This window comes from Platalea leucorodia, assembly GCF_965183815.1.
Source record: "Platalea leucorodia genome assembly, chromosome: 7".
NCBI classification, from domain to species: domain Eukaryota; kingdom Metazoa; phylum Chordata; class Aves; order Pelecaniformes; family Threskiornithidae; genus Platalea; species Platalea leucorodia.
Window position 1 is genome coordinate 12,256,861 of NC_138829.1, and position 20,730 is coordinate 12,277,590.

General features: G+C 46.2%; 1 protein-coding gene across 1 annotated transcript in view; it reads left to right on the forward strand.

Annotated features, from left to right (window-relative positions):
• The window catches only part of LOC309593129 (tumor necrosis factor alpha-induced protein 2-like), a 40,359-nt gene continuing 19,629 nt past the window's right edge, over positions 1-20,730 (forward strand). The window contains exons 1-3 of the mRNA XM_082317286.1: positions 1-89; positions 16,924-17,241; positions 18,935-19,529. Coding sequence (XP_082173412.1) covers positions 16,965-17,241; positions 18,935-19,529 — 872 coding nt within the window. The 5' untranslated portion in view covers positions 1-89; positions 16,924-16,964. The remainder of the gene's footprint in view (positions 90-16,923; positions 17,242-18,934; positions 19,530-20,730) is intronic.

The window sequence follows — 20,730 nt, forward strand, 5'->3', positions numbered from 1 at the left end:
GCCTTGACCTGTGGGTGTAGCTGTGCGTGCGCATGATATGCCAGTAAGTCACTGGGATACACAAAGATAAGATCCAAGCCTTGTTCTAGGTATGTGAAAGATGAAGCAAAAACAAAATGGAGAAGCATGCAAAGTTAATAGCTGTAAAAGAAATGAGAATGTGTGTAGGAGTTGCAAATGCTCAGCTCTTCTCAGCATCTGATCTGTGTACGCGTAATTTAGTGCATTTGTGTTTGAGAGATGCTTGCCTGCCAGCCTGCTGTCTCTTTGCCTTTCTGTCTTTTTCTAGACATTTCTTCCTTAGGTTTATGGATATGAGAAAGAATAATGCTAGTAACACTTCTGAGTCACTTTTTCCGTCCAGACACACCATGCTTAACCCATTCATACACACATCCCTGTACAATGTCGACTCCAATTCACTACTCCTGTCAATTGATCAGACCGATTTTGTGACACCCTGTCACAGATTATCTCATAGGTGCTAACAGAAAGCCCTGCTTTGAACAGCATACAATCCAAGTGGAAGACAAGGAACAACAGATGGAAAGAGATGGGTAAGGGAGCACGAAAAAAGAGTGAGACATCATTACTCAGCACATAGGCAACGGTGTCAGCACACCAGCTGCCTAACGCTTGGGACACTTTTGCAGGCTACGCAGCGTGTTCTTGTTTTAGCATTGTCTGGTTCACTTAGATATTGTCAGCTTTCAGCCATCAAAGACAATGTGGGATGGGGTAACCTAGATAAGACCAGATCCTAGCTAGTACAGGCTATATGTTAGTTAGGGGATAAGAACACATTCAGGTCTTCTACCTGTGAATGGCTTGTAACAAGCCTGCCGGTTTCTGTGCTGAGCGGGGACAGCTTTAACCTGCTGGGGTCCACGTGGGGCACGGCCCAGAGGCTTGTGTGCCCTGCGTTAGGTGTGCGGTGGTGTGGTGGTGTAGCCGTGGGTGCTGTGGGGAGGAAGTGTCCGGTTAATCCCCAACCCAGCTAATCTTCCATGGCTAATTGAGAGTTGAATATGGTTGGCTTACTGTAAAAGCTGGCCTTTCTGAACACTTATTACCAGGCATAGCTCCACAGACATCAACAGAGTCCTGCACTAGACCCAAAATCGTGGGAAGGTACGTCTGATCTGCTGCCTGTCTTGTTTTGCTTATATATCTATGGCCTTAGCAGTGTCCTTGCCTGTGTTTCCTTATCTGCGACCTCCAGTGGCCTTGCAGCAGATCGGATGCTCCGCTAGACCTGCCCACCCTCTGCTCACATCTGTGTATCTCCAAACAGCCTGCGTGGGGGGGATCCCTGTGGGAAGCGTTGGGAGGGGGAGCTGATGCGGCAGATCTGTCTCCCGGGAAGGTCTCTGAGGCGATGCTTCAGGGCAGGCTGTGTTTGAGTGGTGGTGGGCAGGGGCAAGGGGTGTGCTTGTGAACGCCATGACTCAGCCCTCGTGCCAGGGCTCCTGGTGCCACATCTCCCGGCTGAAGGATCAGAGCCCTGCTGACTAGCGAGGAGAGGTTTAGGGTTGTTGTGGGATGGCGCTTCTGTCATGTAAAATTCATGGTGCTAGCAGGCCATCTTAAATAAAACATTACCCTCCTTGAAAAAGACACAAAGTCTTCACTTCATGCTTGTAAAAAAAACCACAAAGAAAGGATGTTTAAAGAATGAGGGAATTCAGGACTGTCTTGCGTGTGCTGGTCTGATGTGACCCTGAATCTGCTCTGCACTGGAATGACGCACGCACGTTGCCAGTGAGGAATCGTAGCAGTGAGGGCAACATCGCTTCAGCTCAGAGGAGAGGACTCGTGCTTTCTGACTAGCAGAAACAGGGGACTTGCCTTTTTCACCTCTGCAACAGCTTCAGCTTCTGGGGTGGCTCCACGAACTTCAGTGAGGCAGCGCGTGGTGCTGGTGGGTGACGGAGCAGACCTGGACCAGCTCTCTTGTTAGGGGACAGCTGATAACCTGGCTCCCATTACACTTCTCCTTCTGCTTTTTGTCTGCCTGCCCGCCTGTGCCTATTGTCCCGCGCTCATTAGTACTTCTGTTACCGAGATCAGACTGTTTTCCTTGGGCTGCTCGTAACTCTCCTAGGTGTTGTGTATACTGAAATTTCTAAGGGACTCGTGAAAGTCCCGTGTACCTTGAGGTAGTAAGGCACGATTATGTGGCCCTTCCTTTGTAACATGAGTTCTTCCTCTTATGGGAAGCCTGATAAATGAAGAAGAAGCTATTTGTTGTTGTTACAAAAGGCTCTTGAGGTAAATGAGAATCTGGCACCAACAACTAACTGCGTAATTTCAGGAGGGTAACTGAAATGGCTGGAAAGCAGTTTTTGCTACTAATGAGTGCAGTGAATAATTGCTGCCTTCAGTTCTTTTTCAAGGCAGTATTAGTTAGCTGGTTTTAACAAGATACAGAACGCATGTGTCAGTGACTGATAAAGTACATTTTATTTTTGTATTAATTGATCCCAAAAAAGTATAGTTACAGAAAATTCAGTGCAATATCACATACGATGTGTTGCAGGTGATAGGTAGCAGAAGTGACTCATGGGCAAGTCTTACACGAGGAATGGAAAAAAAAAATTGAAAGTTTGGGGTATAAGAAACCATCTTCATGACTTTTATCCAAAACGACTGGTTTTCCTGGGAGTAATGTTAGAATCGTGTGGCATAGCAGTGTTAGACGATGGCACAGCGATGCCTGGCTAATCCTCCAGCCAGCCTGTGTCACCCAGGCCATTCCCGCAAGTTTGCAGGACATGTCCCATGTTCTTAAAACAACCCTGAGCATCCCTGCATGTGATTCTCAGTCACCACCCCTGAAACACAGAGATGAGTTCCCAAGCTGTAAGATGGCCTGGGCAGATGCCTGCCTTTTCCCCCATTCATTTGTGCTGTTTCTGTTTGCAGGAAAATCTACAGTTGCCTGCCCTGCGTGGAGCACGTAGCTTTATCTACAGTGCATACCTAATGCTCTGGCAGCGTAGTCTTTGCTGGAGAAAGAAATGTTATTTGTAGTTGGAAGTTGAGTTGGATCTGGTCCAGTCGTCTTTGTCTCTGCCTGTGTTGTTTCTTTCGACGTTCTTGTTTCTTTTTAGGGGGAGTCACCTGGATAGTACCAGCAATTAGCTCAGGTGGGAGCTTCAGGGCTTGAGATCAGTTAGAAGGGACAGATAAAAACAGCTTTTCTGAATTTGAGTGTATGCAGTGTGTTGGTGGATTGCCAAGAGGCAATTGGGACCCCAAAAGGGCCCTGGTTCCTGGGCAGATGCAGAAAGGGTGTCAGCAAGCACCGGGCTCTCCCAGCCAGCTCAACTCCTTCCCTTTCCCATGTGGCAGGAGCAGCCTGTCCCCATGTTTCATACTCTCAGCAGCAAAATCCGCTGTTGCTTGCACAGTTTTGAAGCCAAGAACCAGCAGTGTCTCCCAGCCGTGCAGAAGCCCTGGCTAGTGGTGGTGTCCTGGGGAGGTGGGCAAGCAGGATTCCCATGCAGGGCTCCCCTCTTGCCAAGATGACTTGCCTCAACAAGCAATTCTGCTGGGGCCATTGCCAGATAGGCAGCCCATAAAGGCATGGGACTCATCAGCCATACAACTGACTCTGCCCTCGCAGACCGTATACATCTGAATTTTGTCATGTGAGCGGGAACTCAGAAGACCTGTGGGCCTGGGGACGAGTTTGTGACACTTTTTGTGATGGTTAATTTCTGGAAGTTTAGCCTATGGTTCATCTGCTCTGAAATACATACATTGACGTCTGAGCTACTCATTCTGCATTCCTTTTATTGTTGATGGAGAGAATTAGGCAGTGCTGGTATGCTGCTTGACTGGCCTGTTTTAGATGTCTACATTCGCTTGAGAGGAAGGGCACTGCCTATGCCTGTACCTTTTTTCTGGTTATAAAAGCAGACTGGATTATCAGCAGAGATGTAGAGTTCTTCACACTGGCCATGCAAGGTTAGTAAAAGGATTCACATCCCCAGAACTTGAGTCGCCTGTTAACTCACACTCTGAGCAAAGACTCTGGATTCCCCAGACAGGCTGGATGAAAACCAGGCAGGTAGAGACCTGGACACAGAGGGTCCCTGTTAGGTCCCAGCCATAGGGGCCCTCTCCCCCTTGAGGGGATCCACCCTGGCTTGGTTGTCTGATGGATCTTGAATGGGGTTGTGACCACTAACTTGCTGAATGAAAAGCTGGTACAGGATTTTGTTGCCTTGAGTTGATTTGTTTGTGCCAAGGAGGTAAGTAGAGGTCTCAGAAAATAAACTTGAACCTCTGGACAAGTTTTCTGTTGCTGACCTTGGCTCTCCTGCTGACTTTTGTCTGGCTGCTGAGATCTTGGGTCTACCCTTGCAGGAGTTTGAAGATCTAAAAGTGCAGTGTTTTCTATCATCCTTCAAACTCTGCCTGATTCCCCACCTCCCATAACCCCCTGGCACTTTTTCTGCTTCATATCCTTGTCCCTTGTTACCTGCATCACTGTCTTCCCTTTTCAAAGCCTCTCCCTGCTCTTGTCTGGTTTGGTTTGCTCACCACTGCATGTGCTTTGTTTCGTTGACTGCCAAGGCATGCGACCTGCAAGGTCTCCTGATTGAGTCTGACTTTGCCTTTTAAGAAGAGGCCTGAGATCTCAGTAATCCACCCAAAGAACTAAAAAAACAAACCACCCCAAACAAGACAGACAGGAAAATATACAGTAGATTTACTGTGCTCTCATAAATAAAAGTCAGACAATCACATGGTTTTCTAAAAATAACACCCATACCGGGTGTTTCAGTAGGAATAATACTGACCTAGTTTGCATGTTGCCCACATGCAAAAAATAAGTTGGTGAGGAAAACCCAATTGCCTGATGCAGTATTTGCATTTGCTGAACCAGATCTGAATTGAGAGGTGGTTAATTAGATCTTCTATTCTCCTCTCGGTGGCCCCTCTGGAGGTTTCAGGGAAGAGAGGAAGGGGGGATGCTCGCTGGCAGCATGGCCCACAGCAGTCGCTTGCCTTCTGCCTGGGCTGGACGTGTGGGTTGTGCCTGTGTGGTGCAGTCAGTGAGGGTCCACATGAGCAGAAGGCCTCTTCTGTAGGCTGAGTCTGGGATGTTCATGTCTGGAGAAAGGTCAGAATATCTCTGTGATCAGAGGACCTGAATTTATGTATGTGAATTTAGCCTTTTGTCTCCATCTGTGAGGCAGATCAAAACATTTTGGTATCGAAGGAAACCTCCCTTGACTGCCCAGTTCCTACCCACCCGAGGGACTTGGTCTGTGCTCCTGTCCTTGTCCCTGCGGCCAGCACTACAGCATAGCCCTGGGGTGGGAGCTGTAACTTGGTGGGCCTGAGAGTGTCTTGCACTAGCCCCTGCCTGCCAGCTCCTTCTCATCCCACCTGGGGACATGCTGCTTGGGTGCTGGCCTGGACCTGGACCTCCTCCCTGTGGGCAGCTCAGTGTCAGTGACAGCAGTGACAGCAGCCATCAAGGGCTGGCATCAAGCTGGCATCCCTCACAGTGATGGACACCCTCAGGGTCCCCTGAACACCGGTCTGGTAATTATCATTGGTTAATATGAAAGGACACTGGGCCTGGCTGATGGAGGAGCCCACTAGGATCTCAGGGAGATGAGGAATGTGATTGTAGACAAAACAGATCAGTAGCAGAGGAAGCAAAGGTCTCAGCAGTCCTTACTCGAGGGCTGACCAGCCTTTCTGTCCCTCTGAGCCACGTACCACCATCATTATGTTATCGAGTGCCACAGGATGCGCTTCCCATCTCTTGAAGAACTGGCAGATGGAGAAGTGTCCATTGTGGTTCATTGGTAGGACATGGCATTGCCTTGTCAAGGCCCCTCTAGCTTCCCAGGGGTGATGGATGTGCACCGTGTGTGCAGCCAGATCCCATCACGACCTGGCAGTGTAGGGCTCAGCAGACCTCGCTGGCTTATTTCCTCTTGGCATGATGCGAACCAGCAGTCCTTGATCCGGCACAGCCTCGCTGCCGGCAGCCCAGGGGCAGGAGCTGCCTCCGAGCTGCCGGAAAGCTGCGGGTGGCTCTGGAACGGCAAGCTGGCCACCCCGCTGTGCGGTCGTGTCCTCCACGGCTTTGGCACATCTTAGCCTCTCCATGGAGCCGTGGCTGCCTGGCCTGCTGCCTGTGCTGAAACGAGGGCTGCAGTCCTTTCCAGACTCTGAAATGAGAGCAGAAGCATGTCGGGGGGGGGGCTTTGTGCGGATACGGATAAAGCTCTTTTATGACTAACGGATGCCATCACTTTCCCTTAAGATTATATCCTCTTTCTTTTTTTTACCCCTCTCTCATGATAAGCGATACATGAATTTCTGACTCTCTGAACAGCCTTGATGCTGGGAAATGCTCTCATTCAGGCAGAGAATCTGGGTCAGCTATTCGTAAGAATAGATCAAGCCTTCATTGAACGCGGTGGACGGGCCTTCAGCAGGACGGGGTTTTTTCCTGGCTTGTTTTGTTCATAATGAGCTCTGAAAGTTGACAGGCATTTTGTGGATGGTGGCTATAGCTTCCTGCCAGCAGGATAGATGCAGGCATTACTGATTCAGTCCATCACAGGGGAAAATCAATAATATGAAATATTTATTGTGATTTTTTAATTTTTTTTTTTTTTAACCTAAGATGGGGCACTCAGTATGAAGATCTGTACCTATGTTCAAGAGGATCTGATTCATGAGGTGATACGTTATGAAGATAGGGCTTAATTTTTTTCTCTGACTCTGCACCTATAAATAACCGCTCTTACATATGGCATCTAATTATTTAATTGTGTATGCAGATTAGATAGTCATTTACATGCTGTCATCAATGACAGCAACTAATAGCACTGGCAGTTATTTCCAGGCCCATATGGTAATGCCAAAGGTTTTAAATATCAGTCAGTACCTGCCATACATATCAATATCTCTCCCGATCTCTTCCCTTCAAAAAATGTTAGAATAAATTAATATCACAAGGTACATCTGCTTCTTCTTGGAACTAGTTGTACCACGGCAGATCTGTTGTGTTATATATTTTATGTAAGACTACAGTCCAGCTTGGAGTTTCTGATTTATCTGTGTGTGATGGCCCCCCGAGACTGGGAAGCAAGAGGAAAGAAAATGTTAATATGCTTTTTCTCAGTTGTATTTATACATGCAAAGGGTAGGGAAAGGCAATTGCAGACATGAAGGACTCAGGTCCCACTTGTACAAAGTGGGATCCACAACCATTTTGATTCAGAAAATATTTTACAGCTTTTTGGCTTTCTCTTTGTGTAAATGGTTACCCAGGGTAAGGTTAGTAGGAACCAGGGCTAGGGAATGCCCAGTTCATCTTCTTATCCTCATCGACAAAATCAGTGCAGTCTTCTTTTCCCTGATGTAAAACAGGTTTTGAGCATGAAAGCTTATATTTTGCTGCCATTTTACCCATTTTGCCCACCTAAGGTATATTTAACTGTGAAAAGTGTGATAACAGTCAAGGAGACCTCAGTGAACAGGTAACCATTATTGGGCTTGGAAGCTCCCCATTAAAATACCAGAAAATACCATTAAAATCCATTCATTCAAACAAACAAGCTCCAAGGCAGCTGCCTTAAAATCCAACGATTCTGTGCTGTGTCAAGATCAGCTATATTAAATTGGTTTGCAGTTTGTGCGATTTTCAGACGTTATTGACTCCAAGGCATTTGTTGTCATGTAGCCATGGAGCATGCAAACACCACTCCACACCACTATTTCCTGCTCACTAAACAGATGTGTACAGCTAAGAGGCTGACTATTCTCTTTGAAACTAAAGGAAATAGTCACTTAAATCCTTTGTTGGAATGTGGTCTTAATGCTCCTTTATTAATTGAGTTTCAAGTGTCTTGGCTCTTGATGGCCAGTAAATAAGATGTGCTGGAGGTCTAAGGTCATAACAGGACAGGTAACATGCTTGTTCAGGATGGGAAAAAATAGTGGCTCCTTTTTTAATTTGCTTGATAATTTAGAAACAACCTTACAAATTAGCTAATTTTGGTTCCTCAAGGACCACATCTTCCTCCTTTGCAGGGAAGAACTTGCTGTGAGCGATTAACGCCGGCAGAGTGGTTGCGATGAAGGCGGCAGAGGAACACTGCCAGTGTGCTGGCAGTCGGTGCTGTGCAGCTCTCGGGAGCTGGGTTAGTGTCTCTGAATCTTTATATAGAGCTCCCTCCGCTTTGCTGGGAAGTGGGAAGCAACAGAAAGGTGAGATACATCCTGATACTGGCAGCAGATGAATGCATTACAAGTACTCTTCCCTTTCCTTTACCTCGCCTTTATCTGATGCCCCCCCTGCCAAGTTTTGCCCACTTCTTGCTTTGTTGGTATTTCTTTCATTCCTGTAAGAGAGGAAGGGGTCAGAAAATGCTGAAGACTCTCAGGGAGCTTCCACATCATGTAGCAGTGCTGAATTTTCTAGTGCCGCATCTCCTCTAAATGCTTTTCTAGCTTTGGAAGAAAACACAGTGGTGCAGTGTCAATGTTTTATCACCCTGTATTTGGGAGGCCTGCTTTATTCAGCCTGAATTCATGCTCATGAAAATTTAATGCTTCTCTGTGCTCATGCAGAGTTCCTCCCCAGGGTATTTTTCTGAAACAGTTTCAGAGGATGCTTAGCTCTCTCCTAGGACCCTTTTGGGTTCCTCTTGCTGTAGCAAACCCCGTACTGTAGCTAGCTAGCTCCAGTGTTTAGAGATTGCAAAAATCTTTTAAAATTGAGCTTTTTACAGTGACATGGCATCTTCTTGGATATCCTGAGCTTTACCAGGGCTAGTAGCTAAACCAGCTCCCCACTCACTGTGGGGTGGGACTGGAGTTCTTACTCAGCCTGTCCAGAAGTGACAACGGGACGTGCTAACTGCTGAGCGTTTCTGAAAATGTGATTTATTTAGGTGTCTATATGAAAGCTGATCTCTTTTCTCTCACCTCCTCTCCTAAATAACCTGTCTGCAGTGTCAGAGTGTTCAGTAATGAGGATAAGGGCCCTGAGTTGTGTTGTTAATATACCCCATCCCATATAACAACTCCTTTGGCAGTGCAGGTGCACAGGGCGTTCCTGCCTTAGTTTGTAGCCAGAGATACCTGCTGTGAATGTTGAATGGAGAAATGGTTGAGCTTTGATCTTGCGTCAATATTTGAATATGCCCAGCTCCTATCTGAGCGGTCTCGGGATGTTCTGGAAGCCAATCTGTAGAATCTGTAGTTATGATTTTTAGCCTCCAGATGGTGTCTGGCAGATATGCCTGTGGAGCCATGTCAGTACGGTGAGGGTGAAACACAGGAGACTGGAAATGACACAGTCACTGGCCTCTTGTGGCAGCAGGAAAAACCTGCAAATGATGTAATGTGGATTTTCAGTCCCAAATCCCCACCTGGAGTACTGTGTCCAGCTCTGGGGACCTCAGCACAGGAAAGACATGGACCTGTTGGAGCAGGTCCAGAGGAGGGACACAAAGATGATCAGAGGGCTGGAGCACCTCTCCTATGGGGTTGTTCAGCCTGGAGAAGAGAAGGCTGTGGGGAGACCTTATTGCGGCATTCCAGTACTTAAAGGGGGCTTATAAGAAAGATGAGGACAGACTTTTTAGCAGGGCCTGTTGCGATAGGACAAGGGGTAATGGTTTTAACCTAAAAGAGAGTAGATTTAGACTAGATATAAGGAAGACATTTTTTACAATGAGGGTGGTGAACCACTGGAACAAGTTGCCCAGAGAGGTGGTAGATGCCCCATCCCTGGAAACATTCAAGGCCAGGCTGGATGGGGCTCTGAGCAACCTGCTCTAGTTGAAGATGTCCCTGCTCACTGCAGGGGGGTTGGGCTAGATGGCCTTTGAAGGTCCCTTCCATCCCAAAGCATTCTGTGATTCTGTGATCTCTGCATATGCTGCTCCGTGTAGGGCAGTGGGTACAGATGTGTGTAGGAAGTTTCCTGCGAAGCTGTACCTAAAGTTTTTCCTACTGGAAGGAATCTATGAAAAAATGTACAGAGGAATCCTGTCAATCTAAGCCAAATGAAAAGACTCGAATAAAATAATTTTAGGCTTGTCTGTCCAAACGGAGATGGAATATTTATAACACAAGCTTTCAAAAAAAACCTCTCTGGATAAATAGATCATCTTGAAAAGAGACATGGTGGTGGTTGAGGTAATGCATTCTTTACCACACTAGCAAACAATATCCATAATTTATTTTTTAAAAAACCTCCTTCCGTCCCAAGGATAGCAAGCAGCATTTAAGTTGTAGTTTTCCTCTGGCAGACCTGACCCTGGAGCCTTCCTCCGATAACTCTTCAGATAGCTCTTAGGATTAGAAACTAAGCTGCTGGGTGGCTGCTCTTCTAGGGATGTGACCAGACTGGTGGTGACACCGCCTGGCACGGCAGTGGGTTCTGGGGCAGAAACACTTCCCTCAGCTGCTCTTCAGGACTTGGGCGCTGAAGTAATGAGGGTGGACCCTGAGTAATAGGAGAGAAGGTGTGAAAAAGTACTTCTGGGATATTTTTCCTTCGTGTTTTCCTGATCCCTTTTGAGGCAGAGAGGCCAGGTCGCCTGTCCTTCAAACCCCTCCTTGGCACAGTATACTTTGCAGTTTGGCATGGGATATATATTGTCTATGTTGTTTATATAGCAGGTATATATGGTAGGAGAACATGGTCAGACAGTGTCTCTTCTTCACCTGCTGCTTGTGCAGGACTCTGGAGGCCCTGGGCAAACACAGAACTTGTCAGCCTTCCTCATTTTGTGGCCCTGATGCTTTCCATGCCAGCTGCTTTCCCTGATAACTTATTGTCTGTGGAGAAATTGGAAAATAGCCCTCAAACCTTTACAGAAACTTTATGTCCTGCCCAGCCCATGCTGTAGCAAGCAGCGGGGGGCTTTTATCAAACTGGGATGCATGGGGCGAGGGGATGGAGGTGACGGGCTCCATCCCCTCTCCGACCAGGGTCTGCGGGCCCCCCTCCTCTCCCCGTGTCCCCTGCAGGTGCCCGTGCCACGCTGAGGGCTGCAGCCCCCGTCCCTCCACACCGGTAATGCCAAACCAGCCGCTGGCCTCCCGACAGAGCTGGGGGGGCACAGAAACCACCTCCTGCTCCTCCCGCTGTCGGCTACTTCTGTGCCTCCCCGCAGCTAAATGTAACCTAGCTCCTAGGGCCTCAGGTCTATTAAATACGTGAAAATCAACAAGTTTACTTTGAAATATTTTATTATCCCAGTGTTTGGTTGAACCTAACCACCTATTTTTGTGGTCTGGAGAAACTTTTTTTAACCAGTCTTATTGCGTGCTGCGTGCTCTGTCTGGTGGATAATTTTTTCTTTCTCCTCCACTGATGCTGAAGGAAAACAGAAGGAAGTTGCAATTACTACAGTATCCTCAGTCCTTGCTGGAGGCCCGTGGGGCAAAACTGGGGAGTCGGAATTCCCAGCTTGGTCCCAGTTTCTTTACTGAAGACTAAGCTGCTACTTCAGGAAGTATTGCTTTATTCTTCTCTTACTATGTGGATAGGATATTCTTAATGCAGGGACTTTTAGGGCTACTTCAAACATCCCTATTGCTTGGCTTTCTACAGTTCATCTTTAAAATTTTGGGGGTTGTGTGACTTATTTATTTATTACTACTATTGTTGTTGTTGTTGTCAACAGGGGAAACATCTTGCTTGAAGAAATGCTTGTTTCATTCTGGAAAAACCCCCAGAATTAGGCAAAATCCCCAGGAATTAGCTAAAAATGTTCCAAAGGAACAGCAAAGTAGGTTACTAATTAAGGGAAAATTGAGGTCAGTTTGGAATGGGGTCCTCACAATCAGGAGGAAAACCGAGGCAGAGCAAATTGTACATCAAGTTCAAATGTGTTTTGTTTCAGTATTCAGGGCAGGGGAAGGGGCAGCGTTCAGTTCTTTGGGGAACTTATTATCAGGACTTTAGTGTGGTTTCTGAAACAGCTGGGAGCATGCAGTCTGTCTGTCAATCCATCTGTCTGTCGCCTCCTCATAAACTGAATTCCTCCAGTTTCAGACAAATCCTGAGCAGGATAGAAGATTAACTTCTGCAAAACAGGATGAAAAGCAGTGGCTGAGCGGAGAAGAGCTACTCAAGCGAACGCACCCAGTAAGAGAAAGGAAGAAACTTCCTTCTTTCCCTTTTGCTCCTCCCGTGGCCATTGAGCAGCAGCGGCAGCTCCAGATTAGCTCCAAACTCGCAGCTCTTGGGCCTGTTTGGGGTACGACGGATCTTGGGGAGGCGAGGCGAAGGGATGCAGCCTGTGGCGAGGAGGCACCATAGGGAAGCAGCTTCGTTTCAGCTGTTGCTATGGGAAAGGTTGCTTGTATTAAATATTTGTGCTGCTTTAGCTACTCTTGCACACGCACAGGTTAGCTGGAGAGTAAACGGGATTTGGTGAGCAACAGAGGCAAGGAAACCATGTCTGTTTACCTTCAGATTGAGCTGCCGGGTGGAGTCTCTGATGTCTAATAAAGGCTGAGTTCGTCCCGTGTTTTGTTCCTCAGCAGGAGCAGTGAAGGTCTATCCTCTCTCCTCAGTCCTGTATTTTCATGAAGTGTGTAAGGATGTACTATTTTGTGCCAGCCACTCTCTGTCAGTTTGGTTAAAATGAGCTTTAAAATTGGTTAAAACTGACTTAAAACCCACTCAAGTGCATTAGGGCAGGGGATCAGATGAACAGAGGGATGCCCGCAACCTGTGGCTGCATTGTCTCATTTCTTTAGGAAATGGGGTTATCCTTAGGAAATAAGAATAAATATATGCTTTCCACAGAATTATAAACAGCTAATTTTGCACAATTAACAAAGTCACTTCTTGCATATGACCATTATGGCAATGCCAGCTGCAATGTCAGACTGGAGGGGAAGGTATTTTTGGTTGGTTGGTTTGTTCGTTCGTTCGTTTTCTCTCTCTCCCAAAAACCTACCTTGCTTGTAATGCAGACTGGCTGTTCTTTGATTGCTGATGAAATCAAAGATGCTGTGTGTGGGTGGAAGAATACGTTATCAGACTACAGCATAGCTTCACAGAGTGCTTTTGCATGGATTTATAGCCTAGGGAACCACCATGTTTCTGCGTCGTACTCGGCATGTTTTATCATCATAATTAATATTCCTTTCTGCCATCTTTCATGCCTTTGGTTCAAAGTGGTGGAGAGTACCAGCATGTTCTGGAAACAAAGAAGGAGGTGAAAAAAACCCCAGATCTTTCTCTCCAGATACTGCAGATCCAGCCCGCCTGTTAGGACTCAAGTATCTTTCCTATAACAGATGCTACTGAGCACAAAGTTTCCATTGTATATGCCTGACTGTGTTCACGTGGAGTCCCTGCAAAGCAAGCAGGGGCATCACTGCGTTGCTGGAATCGGAATGTTAACGGAATTGGACTCTTGCAAAGTCATTTCGTTTGAAGTGCTAATAGTCTGACTTCATCCGATTAGCATCCAGACCAAACAGCTATTGTTCAAGTCGGGCACACAATCCACTTATTATGAAGAGATTTTATCTATATAGGCAAAAGAAATGGGAAGCAGCAAGATAAAGAGTTAAGTCAACAGAGAAACAATATAAAAATTTACCCGAGATATTTGTTTGTTTAGTGAAAGATCCCAGAGACAAAGGAGTTACAGGTTTTCTGAGGTAGAAAGACAGTGTCTCAGTGATGTGGGGAGGCTGTGGGCTTTTCCAGGAGCTCCAGGCAACGGGGGAAACTCCTGAACGCTGGGAATGTCCCCAGAAGATAAATTGCTCCTCTTTTGCAGTGAGCATAGCAAGGGTCAGGGCAGGAAGGAGAATGACCGCCCTGGAGAACGTCACACGGGGGATAAATAGAGGCATTGAAACACCAGGAAGAAGGAGCGGGTGGGGGCAGGCTTCCAAGAAGTGGCTTTTCAGGAAGAAGGATGTCATTTGGTACACCTGACAAAGGAGGTTGTTCAGAAGCAGAACTGTGCTTGTTACGGTGCTGTGTCCTTGTGGTTTCCTATTGCCCTTCTTTCTGCTTGGAAGGACTCCCCTGGGGTGGGCAGCTCAGGAGCCCATGGAAGGGGCAGGTAAAATGTAGCAGTGCCCCGATTCCCCAAATGCCCAAAATGATGGTTTTGGACAGCAAACAATCCTTTTGCATTTTGTTAACACTTTGTGAAAAACCTTTGTTCTAGTTTGATTTGACACTTTGCATCTCCTCTGCTGTAAAGGTGTAGCTTCCCTGGGGATTTTGCTTGTCTAGGCATAAAACCATTCATGGAAGCACTGCGGTAGAAGATGTTCCTAGAGATTCAAATCATTCCCATGTTTTAGCTGCAGAACTTTAGCCTGAGCAGTAAAATAGCATTAGAGACAGAAGGGAGAGACCTGTCCACCCTGCATGTGCTGTTAAGGCACATAGACCCAGAAAAGCAGGCTGCTGGTGGCCTTCTGGCAGCTCCTTTGTGGCATGTCCTCTCCTGGTACAGTGCATTCCCCCTCAGTGACACCATCCTTCAACTCTTGCCTTTGGAAAGCAGTTGTGGGCAGAGGTATGCAGAGCGGGTGATGATGGATTGCTGCTCCCGCTGCAGCAGGAGGGATGGATGGGGCATCACCTCATGCTGCTGATGGGCTCAGCGCCCACAGTGAGGAAGGCCATCCCCAACTTGCTGTCCCTTCGTAGGGTGCTCATAGCTGCCTGCTCCCCCAGGCAACTGCCTGCTTTGCCCATACACACACATTGTCGCTCGTTTGTGAACCAATTAAAGGTAAAACAGATGAGATCTGGGTTGTTGGTGCTGTGGTGCTCAGATGGGGTGTGCCCTGAGGGCACTCTCATCTTAGGAAGCGTCTGCCATGGCTTTGATTGAATGGATTGAGTGGACCATGGAGCAAGAGATGGTCCTAGCCTCAGGAAGTCTATCCATCTCTGCTCAGTCACTCCTCGCTTTCCACAGGCTCATATTGTATTCCCTTGAAAGAAGCTTTCTGGGAAAATACAGCAATTCCCATACATCATGTTGCCCCAGTTTAGGGCACGATCTGCAATTGTACTGTGTTCAAAATCTGTATACTGCAGAGAATCTTGCCTGCAGGACTGGCACTTTGACATCCAGTTTCCTTCCACAGAGAAGTCTGGGGAAACGATTTTTGTTAGAGCTGGGCTTGTTTGGAAGAATGCTGATGAAGTGAAACATAAACACATTGTGTTGGAATTTTCATGGGAAAATATTTCTGAAGCATTTCAGCACGCCTGGAATGTGTCTCTTCACTACTAACCCTCTCACTCCGTCTTGTATTCATGGATAGTGCAGCTATAATATTCCAAAGGAAACATTTTAACTTTAGCCAATTAAAAATTAAGGTCAAAATGGAATGTATATAAAACCTCTCAATTTTCAACTTTTTTCACAACCTAGGAAAACACTGTATTTTGCAACCTCGGTATTTCCTACTGGCCACAGCTCAAATGTATGACCACTGCTGTAATTTCTGTTTGTCCTTCAATAAATGTATTTATTTCCTCCTCCCTATCATTCCTAATTGATCAAACAGCTCCGTGATTACATGCTGGTGGAATTAAGCACTGAGTAAAAGAGCCAGAACAACATAACATTTACTTTGTTTCCAAGTAGGAAACTAGTGGAATTTTACTGTCACGAAAATGTAGAAAATCTTGGAAGAAACTGCAGGCGTTAAACCCAGAAAGATGAATGCACATATTTGGAATAATTTAGATGCTGTATGGAAAAATAACCCCTTAAATTCATACTCCCCAAAATCATTCTTGAATAGTGTATGGTTTTGAATCAACACAGCTTGTAATAGCTAATACAAGACTCTGTCCTCACCTGATAAAAATCCTCAGGTTCTTGATTTCATTTTTATAATAATGGAATGGAGAAATAAAACCCAGTTTGTAACTATCTAGCAAAGAGGGCATGGTAAGGACAGCATTTCAGCTTATCTCCAAGTGTAATGTCTTTCTCACAGCAGTGCAGGGACTTTTTAAAAATCTATTTTAAACCTGAGCTCCTGGAGTTAAAGGATGCTTTCGGTGTTGTTCTGAGATTTATGGCCAGAACCTGTAGCAGCCCCGGACTCGCCAATATGGCCCTTGCACTAAGTGGGCGTGCATCTCCTTTCTCTTCACTGCAGACGCTGGCTGGTGAATAGACCTATATATGCGCATCCACATATGGACACACATGCATACATTTATGGTGGATTGCTGGAATGTTATGCCATTTATATATGTGTGTGTGTATGTAAGAATAAAATAATATATAATAACGTATATAGTTGCTGGAAAATTGCACAATCCAGAAGGCTGAGATCACTTTTATCTCCTCTGAATGGCGCTGCTAAAACAGGAAAACCAACACCCATTCTCCGGGGCTTTACTTCCCTGTTGGCTAACACTGGGCTTGCCAGGAGGTGGGGAAAAATTTGGCTCCAAAGCCAGGCGTGATCTCCTTGCCCAAGAAGAACTCAGGTGCAGCTGGGGCACATGGGGTGGGTGGAAAGTGATGTGTGCTTCATAGAAACTATTAATAATCAACTCCCTTAAACTGATAGGATTGTCATCAAATTAACTGGCAGCATGTAGGGATGTTTTAGTCATTTAGAAAGTGCCAAAAACCCCGCTGGCTTTCCCCCAGTGCTTGTGGTTAGATTGTGTATGAGGTTTTTGACATTATTTTCCTAGAAGAGAGAGAGATTACATAAGCAGGCTGGCAGGGTATAAAAATGTCCTCACTCAGCATGGGCAGGAACCAGGTTAGACTTCTTTGAAGGCAGCTGAAGCCTGCAGCCTCACGGGAAAAAAATAAATCTGGGGAGAAATGTCTTCTCTGGGAGATGGCCGCTAAGATCACCTTGCATAGAAGTGTTTCTAATGTTTTTTTCTAATAGTATTCGCAGTTGGACAGAAAGCATCTGGATCTGCTGGGATCATGAGGAAGACCTGGGGAGCCTTCGCGGAAAGAGGCAGCAAGTGGGAGAAAATGGCCGGGGAAAACACAAGGATGCTGCCCAAGGCCGCGCACGAGGAGAGGAAGAAGCAGGAAGCGAAGAGGAGAGGGAAACTGAAGACCATGGCAGGCAAATTGCTAAAGGCCGTGGCTAGTGGGAAGGAGGCAGCAGAGGAGAAGGCTGGCAGTGAGGATGTGGCTGGGAATTTGCTGAAGATGGCAACCAGCAGGAAGAAAGCAGAGGGAGAGATGCCCGCAGGTAACCTTGAAGTTATCTCTGTGTCCAGTCCTGGACCTTCTCACCCTCTCCCAGCCCTGCGAGCTCTTGTTTTCGTTAGCTTCTGGAGTAGGTGCTTTACACTTTCCTCCTCCCCATCCTTCACCTGAGTTCTTGTCCTTTCTGAACTCTACACTTGCTCCTCTGGAAACTTCTATATTTTATTTCCCTTTTGCCTCACAAGTATTTCTCTTTGCTGTTCTTATTTTTATCCCTGCAAAGTCTCCTGATGTGTCTTGTGAGAAAGACGAGGTACGTGTGACTGACACCCTGTCATGTGTGGTTGTGCTGTTCTTCCACAGATGGGGAAGGGGAGGTAGGCTGTATATGGGCTAATTGTACCAAGTAAACATTTCCTATATGTTGCATGTATTGAGGCAAGATGAGTGCAGCTTGCTAGACCCCTCCTGAGCAGCTTGCCCGTTGCTTTGCTGAAGATCCTTGCATGAACCTTTCTCCATTTTGTGTCATGTTCCTCCCTCCAGTCCTGTTTGATTTAATTCTTACTACACAGACGAGATGTTTTCATAGAGGGAAGTTAGGATACCGGCGAAAGATAATGGAAACTCATACTCTTTCATTCTTCACCCTACACCCAAAGCTGTATCCTGAATTGATTTCAGAGTCCCACTGCTTCTGTCCTTGCTTAACTTTCCCTGGGTTCTTATCAAATTTGATTTTTCCTCTGGGCTCTGCTCCAGATACCTTTGGGCAAATCTTGGTAACCCTTTGTTGCTCAATTTTGTAATCTGTAAAATGCACAGGTAAAAAAACGCAGCTCTGTGCAGCTGTTGTGAAATTCCTTTTAACTCTTAGTGGTGGGCTGGGTGTGATGGGTAAGATACTTCGGAAGCAAGCAGCAGTGAAAAGCTCCTCCTTCCAGCTTCTGAACTTTAAAGATTTCATAACTGCCTTGACAGGGTGTCTGGTGATTAGGGCAATGGCTCAGTCACCACAGCTTCTTGCAGACGTGGAAGTCATGGGGAGTTACGTGAATCCCTTTTGCTGAGACACTGCAGACCGGTAGCCCACCTTCTGATTTTCACCTTTGGGCGAAATAGTACATGTAGTCGTTTGGCCTAGTTAAAAAGCCCTGGCAAAGAGAGGGCCCTGGGCTGCACTGAGCAGCCTCGGTCTACGATGAGAGCTCGCTGGCAGGAGTGAGACCCTCTGCATAGCCATGCCAGACTGTGAACAGGAGAGAGGGACCTTACAAGGGAGTTTGCAGCACTTTGGTCCTGCCAAGGTTTCTGTAGAGAAGACAGAGGATTCCTTCTACTTTCAGCTGTTGGCTCTTTCAGAAGATGTCCTTTCTCTAATGCTTTTCTTCTGGAAAAAAAGATACTTTCCTTAAGGAAAGATTGTCATTAATGAACCTGCATTGCCCACAAGAGGAGATCTACTGGGATGATGACAGAAAGCTGCAGAAGACTAGTCTGCGGGCTTAGTTAGCCTGGAGGAGAAAGGATGAAAGAAAGAAAGAGGAAAGAAAGTGCTTGCCCTGAGGAAACTGAGAGGTGCTAGTGCTAGACCTGAAGTGAGGCCATCTTGAGTAGATCCTGAAGATTTTTGGGATACATGTAAATTACATACTTCAGTACTTGGATATTGAAGTGATGAGTCCTATAGAGGAGTGAACAAACATCAAGCTGTGTTGTTACTCTCTCTATTGCAGAGGAAACCATCTGCGGATTCATTGAGCAAGGAAAATTTTTTGAGGCTTGTGATCATATTTATGGTCTGGAGCATTCTGGAAACGATGGTGCGGGAAAGGCTGAATCACTTTATACGTTACTGGCTGAACGAATGTGGACTGTGGTGGGAGAAGCGCTCAGTGGAAGTGGTAGGATGTTCCTGGAGCCGTTGCAGTCGGTGGGGGAATCGCTGAAGTGGGAGAAGCAGAAGGAAGCGGAGTGGCTTGGCAGCGGCCAAGAGACGGAGTCTGTTTCCACCTGGAGTCCAAACTTCTGGAGGAAAGATCTGGAGGAAAAACTAATACAGTACATGACGGCTCAGATCCCCCCCTTTGGTTCCTCTAGTAACACAGACGAGACTGCACTAAAACAGCATCTGAGTCAGCTGGAAATGACGTTTCTCCCCAGCCTGGAGCACAGAAGTGATTTCTTCAAGGAAGCAGGACTGCTCGTCACCTACGCCCGCTGCTGTCAGGCCTCTTTGTCTTCTCACCTTTCCACCCTTACTGACAGTAACAATTTCAGCTTCAGCCAATGTCTTTTAGTTTATGAATGGGGCCTTAAAATGTACAAAAGGTATGTTTGAAGGACTTCTTTTTCTCTACATTTTTTCTCTGTCTCTATTCTTCAGTACTGAGCACAATCTCTGCTTCCTGCTAACGCAGTGATGCTCAGGACTCTTGCTGCGTTTAGACTTGCCCACTGCCTGTTTTACCTTCTGTGCTCTCAGAATCAGAGCCTTTTCTTCATTGCAACACTGCCTCTTTCTAAATCCTTAGTATTGGGCTAAGGGGCTTACCTGAGGCAGGCAGGTATTTCTCTGCTGGATTCCTGTTGGACATGCGCAGTGTCCTGCTTTGCTGAAGAATTTCTTTTCTCGCATTAAGCCTTTTTTAGCAAGGTCCATAATACTCTGATTACTCCAGAATAATTTTCTCTTGCCTTTATGTCAGCATTATGCTCTGTGGACTTCTCTTGTCATCTCCTTTGTTCTCTTGCTGCTTTATCTGGCTTGTCGTTTGCCCAGTTGTTTCCATATTTTCTGCATTAGTGTTCAGATCACAGGAAAAACATATAGCAGATCATTAAATTCCTGCCCAAGTTCGGGAAAACGGATGTGGCTTTCCCCATGATCTGAAGAGCGACACATCTGGGACCTTTTGGCCCAATGTGAATTCAGAGCCTGTGGTTGTCATCAAAGCCTGAAGCTTTCTTGTGATTTCTTTTTGTATGACGATGATAGATGAGGTGTTTGATTCTCCATGTTGATGGTTACTTTCCTACTTGACAGCTCCAATCTACTTATGTCCTAATAGTTTTCAGCCCTTTTGGGTTATCTGATTGCTTCCATCCAAGCCTAGAGCTTCTCTGTTCCTTGTATTAATTACACCTAGAAACTCTTGATTAGCTCATAAACAGTTCATCAGGTGGGCTCTTCCCCCTCACCAGTTCCCAAAGGAGGGAGGCAGGGTGGTGGGTACGTGCTGGTGCATGCTGTCCTCAGACACGTGGGAGACGTGTGGCCAGGATGCATCCCTTCTACTGCTACTTTTATGGGTTTAAAATGGTAAAACTTTGGGTTTAGATAAGAGTAATGGATTGATGAAATATTGAAAATTTAAATGAAATTGGAGATGAATAATTATGTAATGTAAATATATAATGAAAAGCTCAAAGATAGGAAAAAATGTGTTATACAAATACTGAATTCCTTTGAGAAAAAAAAAGCAAGAGAGCAAGAGCAGCCTGTGACTGTAGTAGGGTCAGAAAGTAGTGC